General features: G+C 40.4%; 1 protein-coding gene across 1 annotated transcript in view; it reads left to right on the forward strand.

The window, feature by feature from the left end:
• The window catches only part of AK5 (adenylate kinase 5), an 84,432-nt gene that overhangs the window by 36,687 nt on the left and 33,910 nt on the right, over window positions 1-13,835 (forward strand). The window contains exon 7 of the mRNA XM_081914664.1: window positions 9,792-9,882. Coding sequence (XP_081770790.1) covers window positions 9,792-9,882 — 91 coding nt within the window. The remainder of the gene's footprint in view (window positions 1-9,791; window positions 9,883-13,835) is intronic.

Raw genomic sequence — 13,835 nt, forward strand, 5'->3', positions numbered from 1 at the left:
TTCAGGGCTTATGTAGGTACTTCACAACAAGAAAAAGGAGCAATTATATTTGTGATAATTTACAATATAAATTTACACTAAACCAAGAGCCCTTGCACACAAACCATTTACAGTGCCGTAGCTATTTGTTTCAGTGTTTTTTGGAGTTAAATTTGTATGTCACTGTTTCATGGTATGTGATTGCCTTGTTTCCTGTCCACACGAACTGGTCAGTGGTCAGAGTTATGAGCATGGACACAGAGCAGTGATAGTCCTTAAAAAGGGATTTTGTGTGTTTGTGATGCTGGGGTATTTAACACCTGTTATTCCAGAATTATGTTTGGGGGTGGTGTTAGATGGCAAGAATTTCTTGAGTTAACTGCTTTAGTCTGAGATATGCATAACTTGTCAGAAGAGGTTGATGGAAGCGGGAAAGTGTGAAATGGAAGTTGCTCAAACCACACACTCCAAAGGCCACACAAAATGTGGGAAATTGCATAAAACAGCTTCAACACAATAAAAATATTGCAGAACTATTTTAGATCTTTGACCAAAAAAAAATTGGCTATAGAAGAAAAGATGGTTTGATGACTGCAATATTCCAGAATAGTGATGGAATAATAGCAAGGTTATGTGGAAACGCATGGGATTTTTTTTAAAAGACAGCAACAATAGTGCTACAATTTATATGTCTGGAAGGGACACAAACCTCTTTTCAGAAGCTCCACAATATCAGTTTCCTCTGCCCCTCCACTTTACAAAAGAATTGTCTACTGATGCTTTCACTAATCCTGATCCTGGTAGATCGCAGGATCCTTATTGTGTACAAAAAGTTTTGGGGTAAAAGCTAAAAAACTCTGTGCAATCCTCCCCCCCCCCAAAGCCCAACAACTCTGAGCACTTCCCTCCTATAAAAAGCTCAACAACCCTGGGCAATCCACCCACCCCATGCACGCTCCTCCTCCCTCCAATGACAATGGGTAGATCACTGCCAGTTTTTTTTATTTTGGGAGTAGATCACAGTCTCTTGGGAGCTCGACATGCCTGTGCCCATCTCTTTTCTGTTGCCTTGATCAAAGCACAGACTCTTTGGATAGCTGTGTAATTCCTGGCCTTGTGGTAGAGCAGGTGAGAAACCAAATGTAATCATGACCAAAATTGTTTTGTTCAGTCAATATGAAAACAATATTCCAGAAATACTCTGAATGGCTATGCATATCTATAACTTCATTAAGTGGCCCGGTGCAACACTTTATGTTTACTTTTATGTTTAGCTTGCAGAATCCATATATATATATATATATAAAATGAAGGAAATTTAGCTGAAATTACAAAGCACTGCATATTTCCCCCTCACTGTCCCAATGTTAATATTTGCCTCACTTGCTTCACTTACGACTATCAAAGAGCTTGCTTTAGGAGGAAAGAGCTTAGTAAGTATATACGATACAGCAGAGGCAATAGAAAATTAAGCACACCAAAGAGGCTCTGCTTTAAACTGTGTATTTTGCAAGCACTTTATACATTAGTTCTCAACAAGCTTCCTTTCCTCTTAGTTCCAGTGAGACATGCTGTGTTATATTGGCTTTGATTTCTAGAGTTCAACGCTCTCAAGCCACTGAGAAATTATGCAGTTTTCCACCTCCACAATAACAATTATAAAGAATGTAGTAATGTAATCCAATCACATTACTCCGCTTTTTAAACACTTAACAGCGTTACTTAGACATCTGAAGCCCTTCCCACACTTCCTTTCCCTTTGTACCATATGATAAAAAGGCAATATGCATGATCCAGCCAAAGTTAAGCACTCTGAATTTCCATAGATACAATGGGAGCATATTTAACATTTACAACCTGCTTTACTTTCCCACTTAAGTCAGTGGGACTTTACATTGCATACCTATTGGCTTGATTGTACTTTTGATTTTTTTAAAAAATACATTTAGTATGTACTTTCGGTTAGACAAAAATAACCAGCCAATTGTCCAGATAGTTTTTGGCAATAAAATTATTCAACATGAACTGAATAATTAATGTAAATAATGATGAAGTAATGTATATTGTAGTTGGGTTAGAAATTTGCATTCCCCCCCCCCTACAGATTGTTTAGCTTTTGTAGCCTAAACTCAGGGTGGGGCTAGAAGTTATTAGCTTCTTAACACTCTCCCTGCCTGGCAGTTTTTAATACCTGCCTCCAAGCTGACTTTCAAAGGCAGAAGTGAGTCCAGCTGTGGGATAAATGGTTGGGAGGCATTTGTAGGTGAGAATCAGCTGATGAAGTAAAGATTTGGAACACAGGAGTTGTCCTAGGTTGAGTCAGGTCAACACTGACTAGAAGTGGCTCATCTGGTTATACTGGGGATCCTTCACAGTCCTACCTGGGCATACCAGAGATCAAACCTGTGACTTCTGCTTGCATAGCATGTGTTCCACTTTTGATGGGTTGCGCTCCCCATTTTTCAATCCTCATATCTTGGCAAATTCAGGGATTGTAGCTATTCTTAGCAGAGAAAAAGAGACATTGCAAAATTGGAATGCAGAAGAAAGCTCCAACTGAGAGACAGTGTATTGCAGTCTTACAAGATATCAAGTTTCCAAGCTTTCAGTTTACACTGTTGTTGTTGTTTTGTATTGTCTCAGAAATAAGCCCTTGGACCAAATCTTGTTAAATGCAAACATTGCTATAGGGAAACAAATCCAATTTTCAAAGTCCATAAACTTTTTAAATGCCCATTATCTTTATTGTATTTATAAACCAAAAGGCAATATAACATGAAAATGAACGCTGGGGAGCTCTTGTAAACCATCTAGACATCAGTTATGAACCTGCCGTTAATATTTTTAAAAAGCAATTGTAGTTTGGTTTAAAAATCTTTTAATGCCTTTCTTTACCGACATAGCTTACCTAAAGGCATATAATTTGAAGGTTAGCTTTTACTGTTGTAACCAGTAAATCTCAGGTAGAAACAAACAACAACTGATAGCAGAAGGTTTGGCATTATCCTCCTTAAACGACCAAAGCTTGAAATGTTTAGCAGAGGAACATTTTGCTTGGATACATACAAGGGAAGTGTGCTAATTATCTAAGCCAGTTTGTACATCCAACAACCTGTGCCTACAATTCATGATGGAGCTGCATGGTATTGCAGTTCCACATATTAAGAAGCTTGTTTCTGTTACCAGCAGCTACACATAGGTTGTTGCATTTGTGAACTGAGGCTTAGCTGACATAAGAAATCTATGAGCTGATTGCCTATGTCTTTTTCTTTGCTTGAAAGTAGATTCAGGGAAGCTCAGTTTGGACTTATCCAAAGCTACTGTTAGCCCCCTAGGGGAGGGGTGGAAAGGGCAGATACTAGGGAGACTTATTTCAAATACTGGGCACCTGCCTTTTCCTCCCTTTATGACTAAGAGCAGTTTAGAAGGCAGGGGCCATTCTGATAGAGAAAATGGCACTAAGATTAACCCCCATGCCCCAGCACTGTGATCCCAAGTCCAAATCACCCTTTCCCAATGGATTCTTCTAAGCAAAGAATAAGACGTTGGATGGTCCAATCACATCATGACTAGTTTAGCCCCAGAGAGTTTAAGAAAATGTGCTTTGAAACAACCAATTAATGAATATGTTCACATGGAACAGTTTTCCAGAGTAATTTATGACCCCTCCCTTAAAAACACCTCATTTTCTCTCCGTGATGCAATTCTTATATCCACTATCTTAAATTCAGTGATTGTTGAGTAAGTGAGTAATTACAATTAATACTTTTTTTCATAAGGAGGCTCTAACCAGTTGTTTCTTTCTGGAATAACCAAAGTAGTTACCTTCAGTTGAATAGGCAAACTATCTTAGGTAGCCTTCCAAGCATTTGCCTTCACGAGAAAGCGATCTGACAGCAATAGGTAGATTGACCTACAAGTTAGTAATGGAAGAGATAATCTTTAAACCTGAAATACCATACTTACTTACCTTGGAGTAAATCCTATTAAACAGGGAGGCTTACTTCTGAATAGACATGTATAAGATTGTGCTGTAAAGTATGTGGGGCATAAGCTGTTTTGCCTGATTAATTTGTGCTGCAAGTACTCTATTCAAGGTCCTGGGTTCACATATTGGGTACAACTGGGAAACCAAAGGCTGAATCTCCAGGGCCTGTTCCAGAGGTCACTAGATTACACTCAGACTGTACCTTTTAGGGGCTATATAGCTCAGTAGTAGAGGACTTGCTGTACATAGGTTCCATCTTCAAGTAAAATATGTCAAATAGCAGCATTAGGGAGAAGGATTGTCTGAGACCACAATCTGCTGCCAGATTGAACCATTAGACCCTTGGTCTGCCTCAGTGTAAGATGACTTACTGCATTCTTATGTGACTCCAGTACGTTTAGTAAACCATCCTACATCTCTAGTTATTATTAGCTGTCTTGAAAAGGATTCAAAATAAGGATAGAAACTAGGCTGAGTTTTAATACCTATGCTACTTTCCTCCACCACTGTAATTCCCTTGTCCAAGACACCTGTGTATATACTGTCCACTTCTATTATAGTTACTGATGACAGCCTGAGGGACAGAGCAAAACAACTTGACTAGTGCATCATTGGCAACGCTGGAAAAAAAGAAACGACAACACAGAACTTAAATGTCTAAGAACTGATTCGGGGAGGAGAAATGGAGAGGAGTAAATAGATTTCTTCTGTCAAAAACGCTCAGCACAACTGTCATTACATTCTAAAAGCAGTTAAAATGCATTCATAAGCCAGATTGACAGCATGGCCCTCCTCCTTCATTTTTTATCACATAATACTAACTAGTCACCCACTCAGCGCAAAGCAAACCTTCTCATTACTCACATATTAGCCTCACAGCAAGAGAACTTCCAATTAAGCAAGGCAGTTTTCTCAGAGTATTTTGGGGGGTGGGGTGGGGGGAACACACAGCACTCATCCAGTTGCTGATTTGTACAAAGCGGGAACATGTTTTAAAATTGGTTTAATGAACAGACTTAATCAAAGCAGTGTAGACCAACCCTGTTCATATTTAGTCAAAAGTATGTCCCATTGCGTGGGACGCGGGTGGCACTGTGGGTAAAACCTCAGCACCTAGGACTTGCCGATCGCATGGTCGGCGGTTCGAATCCCCGCAGCGGGGTGCGCTCCCGTCGTTCGGTCCCAGCGCCTGCCAACCTAGCAGTTCGGAAGCACCCCTGGGTGCAAGTAGATAAATAGGGACCGCTTACCAGCGGGAAGGTAAACGGCATTCCGTGTGCTGCGCTGGCTTGCCAGATGCAGCTTGTCACGCTGGCCACGTGACCCGGAAGTGTCTGCAGACAGCGCTGGCTCCCGGCCTATAGAGTGAGATGAGCGCACAACCCTAGAGTCTGGCAAGACTGGCCCGTACGGGCAGGGGTACCTTTACCTTTACCTTTACCTATGTCCCATTGCTCTGTGGATCTTCTATGTAAGTATGCAGAGGATTTCGTTTCATTTTGGTGTGTTCAGCTATGCCTAACTCTGCATAGCATGGGACTCTAAGCTGTGGTCCTTCAGATACTTCCTAGGGAGACTTATTTCAAATTAACAAGTGGTAGGATGCAGTTGTTAACTATGACATATGAGAGGACCAGTTTTATTCAGTGGTCCCTAGGCATCTCCTGCTTATTTTTGAAGCCAGTACTCTTTCCCAGCTCTGTTTGGAGATGCAAGGATTGAGCCAGAGGCTTTCTGCATGCGAAGCAGGTGCTATACCTCCAGGCTGTGGATCCAAAGCTTTAACTGAGACACAGCTCATTATTTTAGTCTCTTACCAATCGTGATTCATGAAAGATTGCAAGTTTACATTGACGCAATGTTAAGTCTTTGCATGGCTAGATAAAGTGACTATAGGTGAGGAATTTGAATTTTTGGAGCATTTGTTTTGGATTATGTGACCACTATGTTAATAGGACTGGAGAAATGTAGTATTGTTGCTACCGGGGTTAGGACGAATGCAGCTTAGTTACATGATAATCTAACGCCATCAAGCAAATTATTAAACTACCATATAAGAAGAACTGATAAGAGTCAGTTCAGTAGCTCTCCAATGATCTCCTTCCATTATATTGTGAATTAACTTTTAGAAAGAAGGTATATGTACTGTTACAACCCAAATATTATGTTTATTATTTTATTATTTGTTAAATTGGCATACCGTCCTATATCTGGAGATCTCAGTGCAATTCACAGCACAGAATTACAATATAAAAAATGCAGAATACATAACACAACAAAGTCAAAGGCAACTCAATGACAAACCTACCTATACGACACTGACACAAACCTCACATATACACTATGTGAAAGAACGAAAGTGTGCTACCCCCCCTTCTCTCTCCCCCCACTCTTCTCCCCCAACCTTATACTGTATACAGTATTAAAGTCTCCCATCAAATATGACTGATCTATAGAAAGGACTTTATGGTCTGAAAATTGAGTTGATGTATGTACTTTAGTAACCAAAGAAAATCTTTAATAAAAACATTTTAAAAAATAACCCTCCCTTCCACAGCACATTTTAAAAGGGCATTAGATGTCAATAAGCCAAAGGCCTGGTTAAAGAGGAATGTTTTTGCCTGTGATCACTTGTATTTATGGTACTTCATATCATTCATATAGGTGGACTGCCCAAAGAGGGTCATATATGGCATCCTGGTTTCACTATAGCGATGAGAAGCAGGTCTGTGGCTTCTTTTTGATGGCAAGTTATTTGAGAACCATGTTTGATTGCACAGGCTTTAGCCTGCACTGTGAGAGGGAAAGGGAGTGAGCAAGCCACCTAACTTAGCATGTGCTGCCAGAAAATGAACATTTTTAGGTTTCCTCTGTTATTTTGTTACTTTCAAAATATCAAAATAGAGGCATCAGAACGTAAAGGTTAAACCAATTTAAAATGTTCATAAAGGTTTTCAAAAACAGGAAACATTTATTGTAATGGTATTTCTGGAGCAGGCGACAATGTCCCATTTTTAAAAACAGTTATTTTTGTTAACCATAAACTGCTAAGAGGACGGGGCTGTAGCTCAATGATAGCTTTGCTGGCAGAAGGTCTCCGGTTCAATCCTTGGTGTTTCCATGAAGGGCTAAATCAGAGCTTTCCAAACTTTCCATGTTGTTGATACACTTTTTAGACATGCATCATTTTGTGACACAGTAATTCAGTTTTACTAGCAAACTAACCCCTTTCTAGCCCTGGGAGGAGCGTGGTGAATATTCGCATGACACATCTACACACTGCAACCAACACACTAACATGTCGTGACACACAGTTTGGAAATCTCTGGGCTAAATAGTATTAGAAGTATAATAACATTATTTAGCCAGCATTATAAAATAAACCAATTATTTTGGGGAATGTTGCTTAGTTAGACACAATTCTTTAAAAGAATTATTAACAGATTTCGGCTGGAAATATGGAACTCTTTTTGGATTGATGCTTCTAAAATTCAGAATGTATTTATTACTCAGTGACTTGGCCAAGTTTTATTGTTCATTTTGAAAACAGTTGAGATAAACAAGAGATGGCCCCATATTTTATGTGGCCTTTCACATGCTGCAATGGCTGTGGTTTAATTTCAACCAGGAATGGGGGACTTGTGAGTCTCACCAGCCCCAGCTTGCGTGGCCAATGGTGAGGAATGATGGGAATTGTAGTCCAAAGGCATCTGGAGGGCAACAGACTCCCTGTACCTGATTTAAACATTTGGTAAGCTGTTGTAAGAGAAATGTACTTGAAAGTCATTCCAGCCAAAGCCCGCTAGCCTATTTTCTTTTAAAGTAACGCAGGACAGGCACTGACTGAGTTTATGATGCAGCTGCCAGAGAAGGCTATTCTCTGTAATAACAGGAAAGTAGTGACTCCATAGTGGGAGAATATGGCTCCATGGTGGGAGAATTGGAGTGCAAATACACAAGATTGTTCCTGTTCATTTGTGAAGTGTTACAGAATATGATCATATCCTAGCAACACCTTAATATATGCAAAAAGGAGGGTTAAAACAAATAATTTTGCTTAGTACTGCTGCTAGCAACTAAAACTAAAGCTTTTTTTTTAAAAAAAGCACAAGACATTGCTTTAGACTGAGCACTCGTCTGTCTCTTCAACAAAGCTAGGCTTCAGAGTGTTGGGATTAAGGTTTGCATCAAACTGCACAGTGGAGTGTTAGCAGGAAAAGCAGGAGAGGCCCACTAAAATATAAATGAGCTGCTTGCCCTTTGGATTCATTCTTCATGAAATGAAACATTAATCCAAAATGAAGAACGACCTCAGGTATGGGGGTTCTGCCAGATGGAGTCAGCTGGAAATTAAAGCTGCTCCAAGGTTGGTGGTCAAGGCAAACACAGGAAGCTAAGGAATATTATTTTTGTCAAATGAAAGCATACACAGCAGAGGACACGCATAGTGCCATGCAAGACCAACAGCCTGATCTTCAGCAATTTTGCTTTGTGGAATGAGACTTACTCTCAACTAAGTGTGCTTCGGAATTCCGCTTGGGAATAAGTAGGAGGCTGACTTGGAGTGGATTTATGTCCTGCTTCCTCCCGTTCAATTCCTTGGAAAATTACTTTGACATTCTATGCTCCCTGCATAGAAAGTGGGAATAAACAAATTTCCCATCAGTTTGAATCTGAATTGCTCATTGATTTTTTCACAGTGATTCTTCTGTCCACGCTAGTTACTTAGAATACTGTTAAAAATGTGAAAGGTGTGATCTTTTGAGGCTTTTCCAGAGACTAGTTACCTGAAAGTATGACATTGACTATTTGTGTTGGTTAATATTTTATTTTTTCATCTTAGTTTATTTTTTTCTGTAAGATTCATGTGTTATATGGATGGATGAACTTCAAGCTTGTGGGATCTGTTTGTTTGCTTACTAGAGCCCCCAGATCCATCAGCTGGGGGACAAGTGTTTGCATAGGGACTCAGTGGGGGGAGACATTCTCTTAAATAAAGGTAAAGAGGACTTCTGAATACATCCTCCGCCAGGAATTTGTTTTTGTTACCAAATGTGAGTTCTTAGTTTTTCACATAAAAATTCATGTATGGCTCCCCCCATCTCCCTTCCCAAATTTCTTCATTTCAGCAGCATTTAGTCTTTTTTTATAGTTTTCATTTATATACATTACAACAATTATTTAACCAAGTTTTAACATTTTCAGTTTTGACTCCCTCCCCGCTCTTTTTGTAGTTCCTTACATTTATTTTCATCCTTTCCTGCATACTTCAATTCGCCTCAACTTATTCTTTTAATCGTCTACTCTCATATATATTTCATATCTATTTTTTAAATGGCTAAGGCTTACATTTATTGTACTTCTGTAAACTGTAAACTGGCATGGGATTGCACCGTTATGTCTTGGTACTTCAGCAATGCAAGAAAGCAAAACAGGTGTGCAGGTAATAATATAAGGACGACGATAGTAACTGCTGCAGTGCCTCTGATGTCAGTGGATAATTGTCGTTTGTTCTTGTAACGTTCTTTCCCCTCTATTTGGAATCATGGGGCACTATGCGCCTGAATGATTTTCTGTAGCGGTGTCTCTGCACAAGCCTACTCAGTTGGTTCACTACAGTAAAACAGAAGTGTGATTGATGTGTTTTGTTGTAGGAAATAAAGAAAGCCAATGCAGATTCTACTGTGGTTCCATGCTTCAATGACGTTTGGTATTTATAGGAATATTCCACTTGGCTCTAAAAGACTTTGTATAATACCATAACATTCAGATAAATAACCAAACCTGTTTTGGAATGTCTGATTACCTTCTGTTTTATTACTAGTTTGATGCTGAGAGAGATGAGGAAGAAGTATTCAAAGACATAAGCATGGCAGTTGACAACAAACTGTTTCCTCCTAAAGAACCTGTTGAAGGTGAGTTGATTATTAACCCCCAAATACTGTAGGCCCAGCCTTGCTTTCACAATGTAATATATTTTCAAGATCAAAATATATTAATGCTTCAGGAAAAAAGTATATTAATAAAAAAGTTAAATGTCATTTTTAGGGGGTTCCATGTCTATTATGTATGCACTAATATGTGACATTTTTGAGCACTATTAATGTTCTGTTGATATACAATATATAATGTATGAGACAGGGATGGTTCACATATTCCCAAATTCATACTTGAAAAGTGCTACCATAAAGGATTTTTAAAACCACATTTGGATCATAATGTGTTAAGTGATCATCACATATTACAGTGTATAAAGATGAATTGACCCATTTCTCTCCTGAATATGATTTGTGTGTAAGATTTAGCAGTGTGAAAAGCAGCCCACAGTATTTTTTCCTGGTAGCAGGCCTTTCTCATACTAAAAACACAAAAACCCACTGGTATTTATTAGCATACTATAATGTTGTATGTGTGTCCATGTGCACTGTGTGATTTGTTTAGAGTTTTGTAAACCTGGGAAATGCAAAAAAAGATAAAAATACTAAGCAGGTCTTGCGCTTCAAGGACTTCAGGTAACCCTTTAGAAATAAATTCACACAGACTCATATTTTAGTTTAAGGTTGATGGGCAAAATTTAGGCCACATTGATTAAACAATGTGAGCAGTATTGTCCTTAGGCATTGATAAACTATAACTGACTCCTGCCCACCACACAGGAGGTCTGGAAGGGTAAACCAAACGAGGGAGCTACATCGATGCAAATTGACTGTAGCTCACCCCGGGGTTCCTGTGGTCCTGGCATGGCCCTAGCCCTTCAAGCGGACTTCAGACGAGATCCAGGACCCCCAGATTCCTTTAACGGAATACCCTTTTCATGGAGGGGCAGGTGATGGCCGCACCTCCCCTCCCCCATCCACAACTAAGTCAATACCTGACCGCCCACCCGCCCAACGATTGCTGGGAGGTAGGCGGAAACCAAATGGCCAGTGCCAATCTGCCACGTGGACAAAATTCCTACCAGGCCCCTGCCACAAAACAGGTGACCAACCGAAATCCCAAGCACAAGGCCAAAGCACAGAAAACCCAAGAGGGCGGGTGTTTGGCAGCGTGAAGCAAGTGGCTCCGATGCGTTGCACTGCCGTTTATAAATCCTCCTCCTCCCCCAACCCTGCAAATCAATCTGCTTGGGTGTTGCAACTGGCACAATCGTGGGACTGCCCCAGAAACAACCGGGCTATGCCCAGCCTCCGAATGCTGTGGGGGCCCCAAGGTCCTGTGCGCAAGCAGGACCCTCCTTGAAGAGGATCCCATTTGTCAAAATTAGTCAAACTATCATTTTAACCTCTACCTCTATTTTATTCAAACTATTTCTTCTGTCAAACAGATATAAGATTTTAAAGAGAAATCCTTAATCATGATTCTTCCTTTCCTATTAAGGTGAGGGAAACCTATAAAAAGCTGAACAAAAGAATTAAAAGCCAAAGAGCCCTTTGCTTACATCAAAGATTTTAATAAAGCAATATTTTAACTCAGTTACCTCCACTACTAATATAATTTCTTCCTGCAGTGTATCTATTCCAACCTGCAGACTTTCAACAGAATGTTTTTGTTGCATATCCAAGCCTTTGCATGTTAAATTCCAATACTGTAATTGGTAGGAAGAAATGGTTTTTTAAAGGAAAAAACTACTTGCAGTCTTCAAAGACGACAATATATTCTTATTCATTGTGGCTTCCTAACATATAATAAGGCTGTTGCTAAGGGCAACAACTTGCCATGAAATTCTGCAGTTTAAAATTTTTTTTTAATGAATTAGAAATACCTGAAGATAAGAATGAAACACTTTTATCATTCTGATGCCAATCAATCTATAATAAATTGTTGTCTTAACAAGACAGCTCTTGCTGTCTTCATAATTTCAAACCACTTTTCTAGCATTCTGTGTGTCAACACAAGACTTTAAACCTTAAAGCTGTTTATATGTATCTCATTATATATTTGTCCATAAACAAAAAGGGCATATAGATGAGCAGTATCTCTCTTGGAGGTTATTTACAGTCGTTTTTCAAATCAAAAAATGAACAGATAAGATATAATTGAAAACATTCCTTAAAGAATTGCCATCAAAAGCAGAGTATAAGTTACAAACAGAAGTAGTGCTAACTGTGTAGGGCAAAATAAATTGGCTTTGTGTCAGGCAGAAATACACATGTCAGTGATCATGAGTTCCCAGACATATGGTGTCCAACATTAATAAAAGGAGAATAAGCACTTACAGCAAAGGATTACCAAAAAGGTGGTATGGTTACTTTTTCCTATCCCTGCCCATTTCCCCCACTGCAACTCCACCTCCCTGGTGGGCTTCTGGCTTGGGACTCCAAAGTACTAGGGACAGGAGGGGGAGGTTCAAAACAACCTGGAGAATATTTGCAACAAAATATTAGTAGCCGGTAAAAAGTTAAGCTGTCTAGGTGGAGAGTAATTATATATTAGAAACCAGGAGCTGTTGCTACCATTTTCTCAGAGCAGCAGCCTAAGGAGAGGATTGTAGACTATTGGGAGGCTCCTTAAGGTACACCTGCCCCGTTATAACTCCATTTGTTGCCACTGCATTTGAAGGGGAGCAGAGTCAGAGGTTGTAGCAGCTGGATATCAGCCTGGAAGACGAATCCTTGCCACTACATAGAAACAGATTGACTATGTGAGAAAGAGGACAGGACTCTTGCACATTTATTGTTGTGTAGGAGAGGGAATTTCAGCAGGCATAGCTGAAGGAGATAGGGCCAGTGAGTGTGTCAGTATATTTGAGGATTGGTTTCTGTTTTGGTTTGTGGACTGGAATCCACCTTTACTATCCATGGTAGATAAAGACAGTTTGGGAAGCAGATTGTGCAGTTAAGGTATTGTTACCAGACGTCCCTGTTTCCCGGGGACAGTCCCCGGATTTGCAAATCTGTCCCCGGATTTCATTTCATTTATATTTTAAGTGTCGTAGATTATTAGTAGGGAATGAATGTTGCATGATTGGTTCAATGGCACAAGACATACCGGGACTTCCGGCGAGGCAAAATGGCAAAACGGCAGCAAGCAGCTCCTGAAGCCATCCAGAGCCAACTGTGCTACCAGGCTGGCTCCGGGCTGCTGAGACTGCCGCTGCCTCTGCTGAGGGGGAACCAGGGATGCCCGGAGCATCAACTGGGGGAACTGCTGTCCCCCGCCCCGCCGCGCCTGGCCACCCAACTGACTGCCTAGCAGTGCTCCGGGGCCAGGAAAACACTGGAGCCAATGCAGGGAGAAGTTGGAGAGGAGAAGGAGAAGGAAGAGAGAGACAGAGGAAGGAGGAAAAGGGAGCCCCAACCTTGCTGCACCACTGCCACTGCTGAGGAGGAGCAGTAGGAGAGCACCGGGAGGACACGTGGCCGAGCCAAGGCCCAACCCGAGCCTACTCCATGGCGGCTAGCGCCACTGGCAGAGGAAGAGGAGTGCAGGGGGAGCACACCGCCCCTGGCAGCGCGTTCCTGGCAGGGTGCCATCACGGCTGCCCCCCACCCCTGCCTGCTCCGCCACTGGCTAGTGCTCCAAGAGAGCAGGCTGAGGCCCAGGGGAAGGCTGCACGACAGAGGAGACCACAGAAGAGATTACTTCTTTTTTAAGTAACTTTTTTAAAATAACTTTATCCCCTCTCTTTTTTTTTAAAAGTGTCCCCGGATTCTTTGAAAAAAATCTGGTAACCTTAAGTTAAGGTGAAGTGATACAGTTATGGTAAAGCGATCTGTTTTTTTTTATATATATAAATATTTTTATTGGATTTTCAAGTACACAAACAGAAATTTAAATTTCGCTTACAAAAGAAAAAATAAACAAACAATTAAAGATTGAAAAAAAAAATTCCACTTTCAAAAATATTTTTACATGACCAATCGGACTT

The sequence above is a fragment of the Podarcis melisellensis genome (assembly GCF_964234715.1).
Source record: "Podarcis melisellensis genome assembly, chromosome: 6".
NCBI classification, from domain to species: Eukaryota; Metazoa; Chordata; class Lepidosauria; order Squamata; family Lacertidae; genus Podarcis; species Podarcis melisellensis.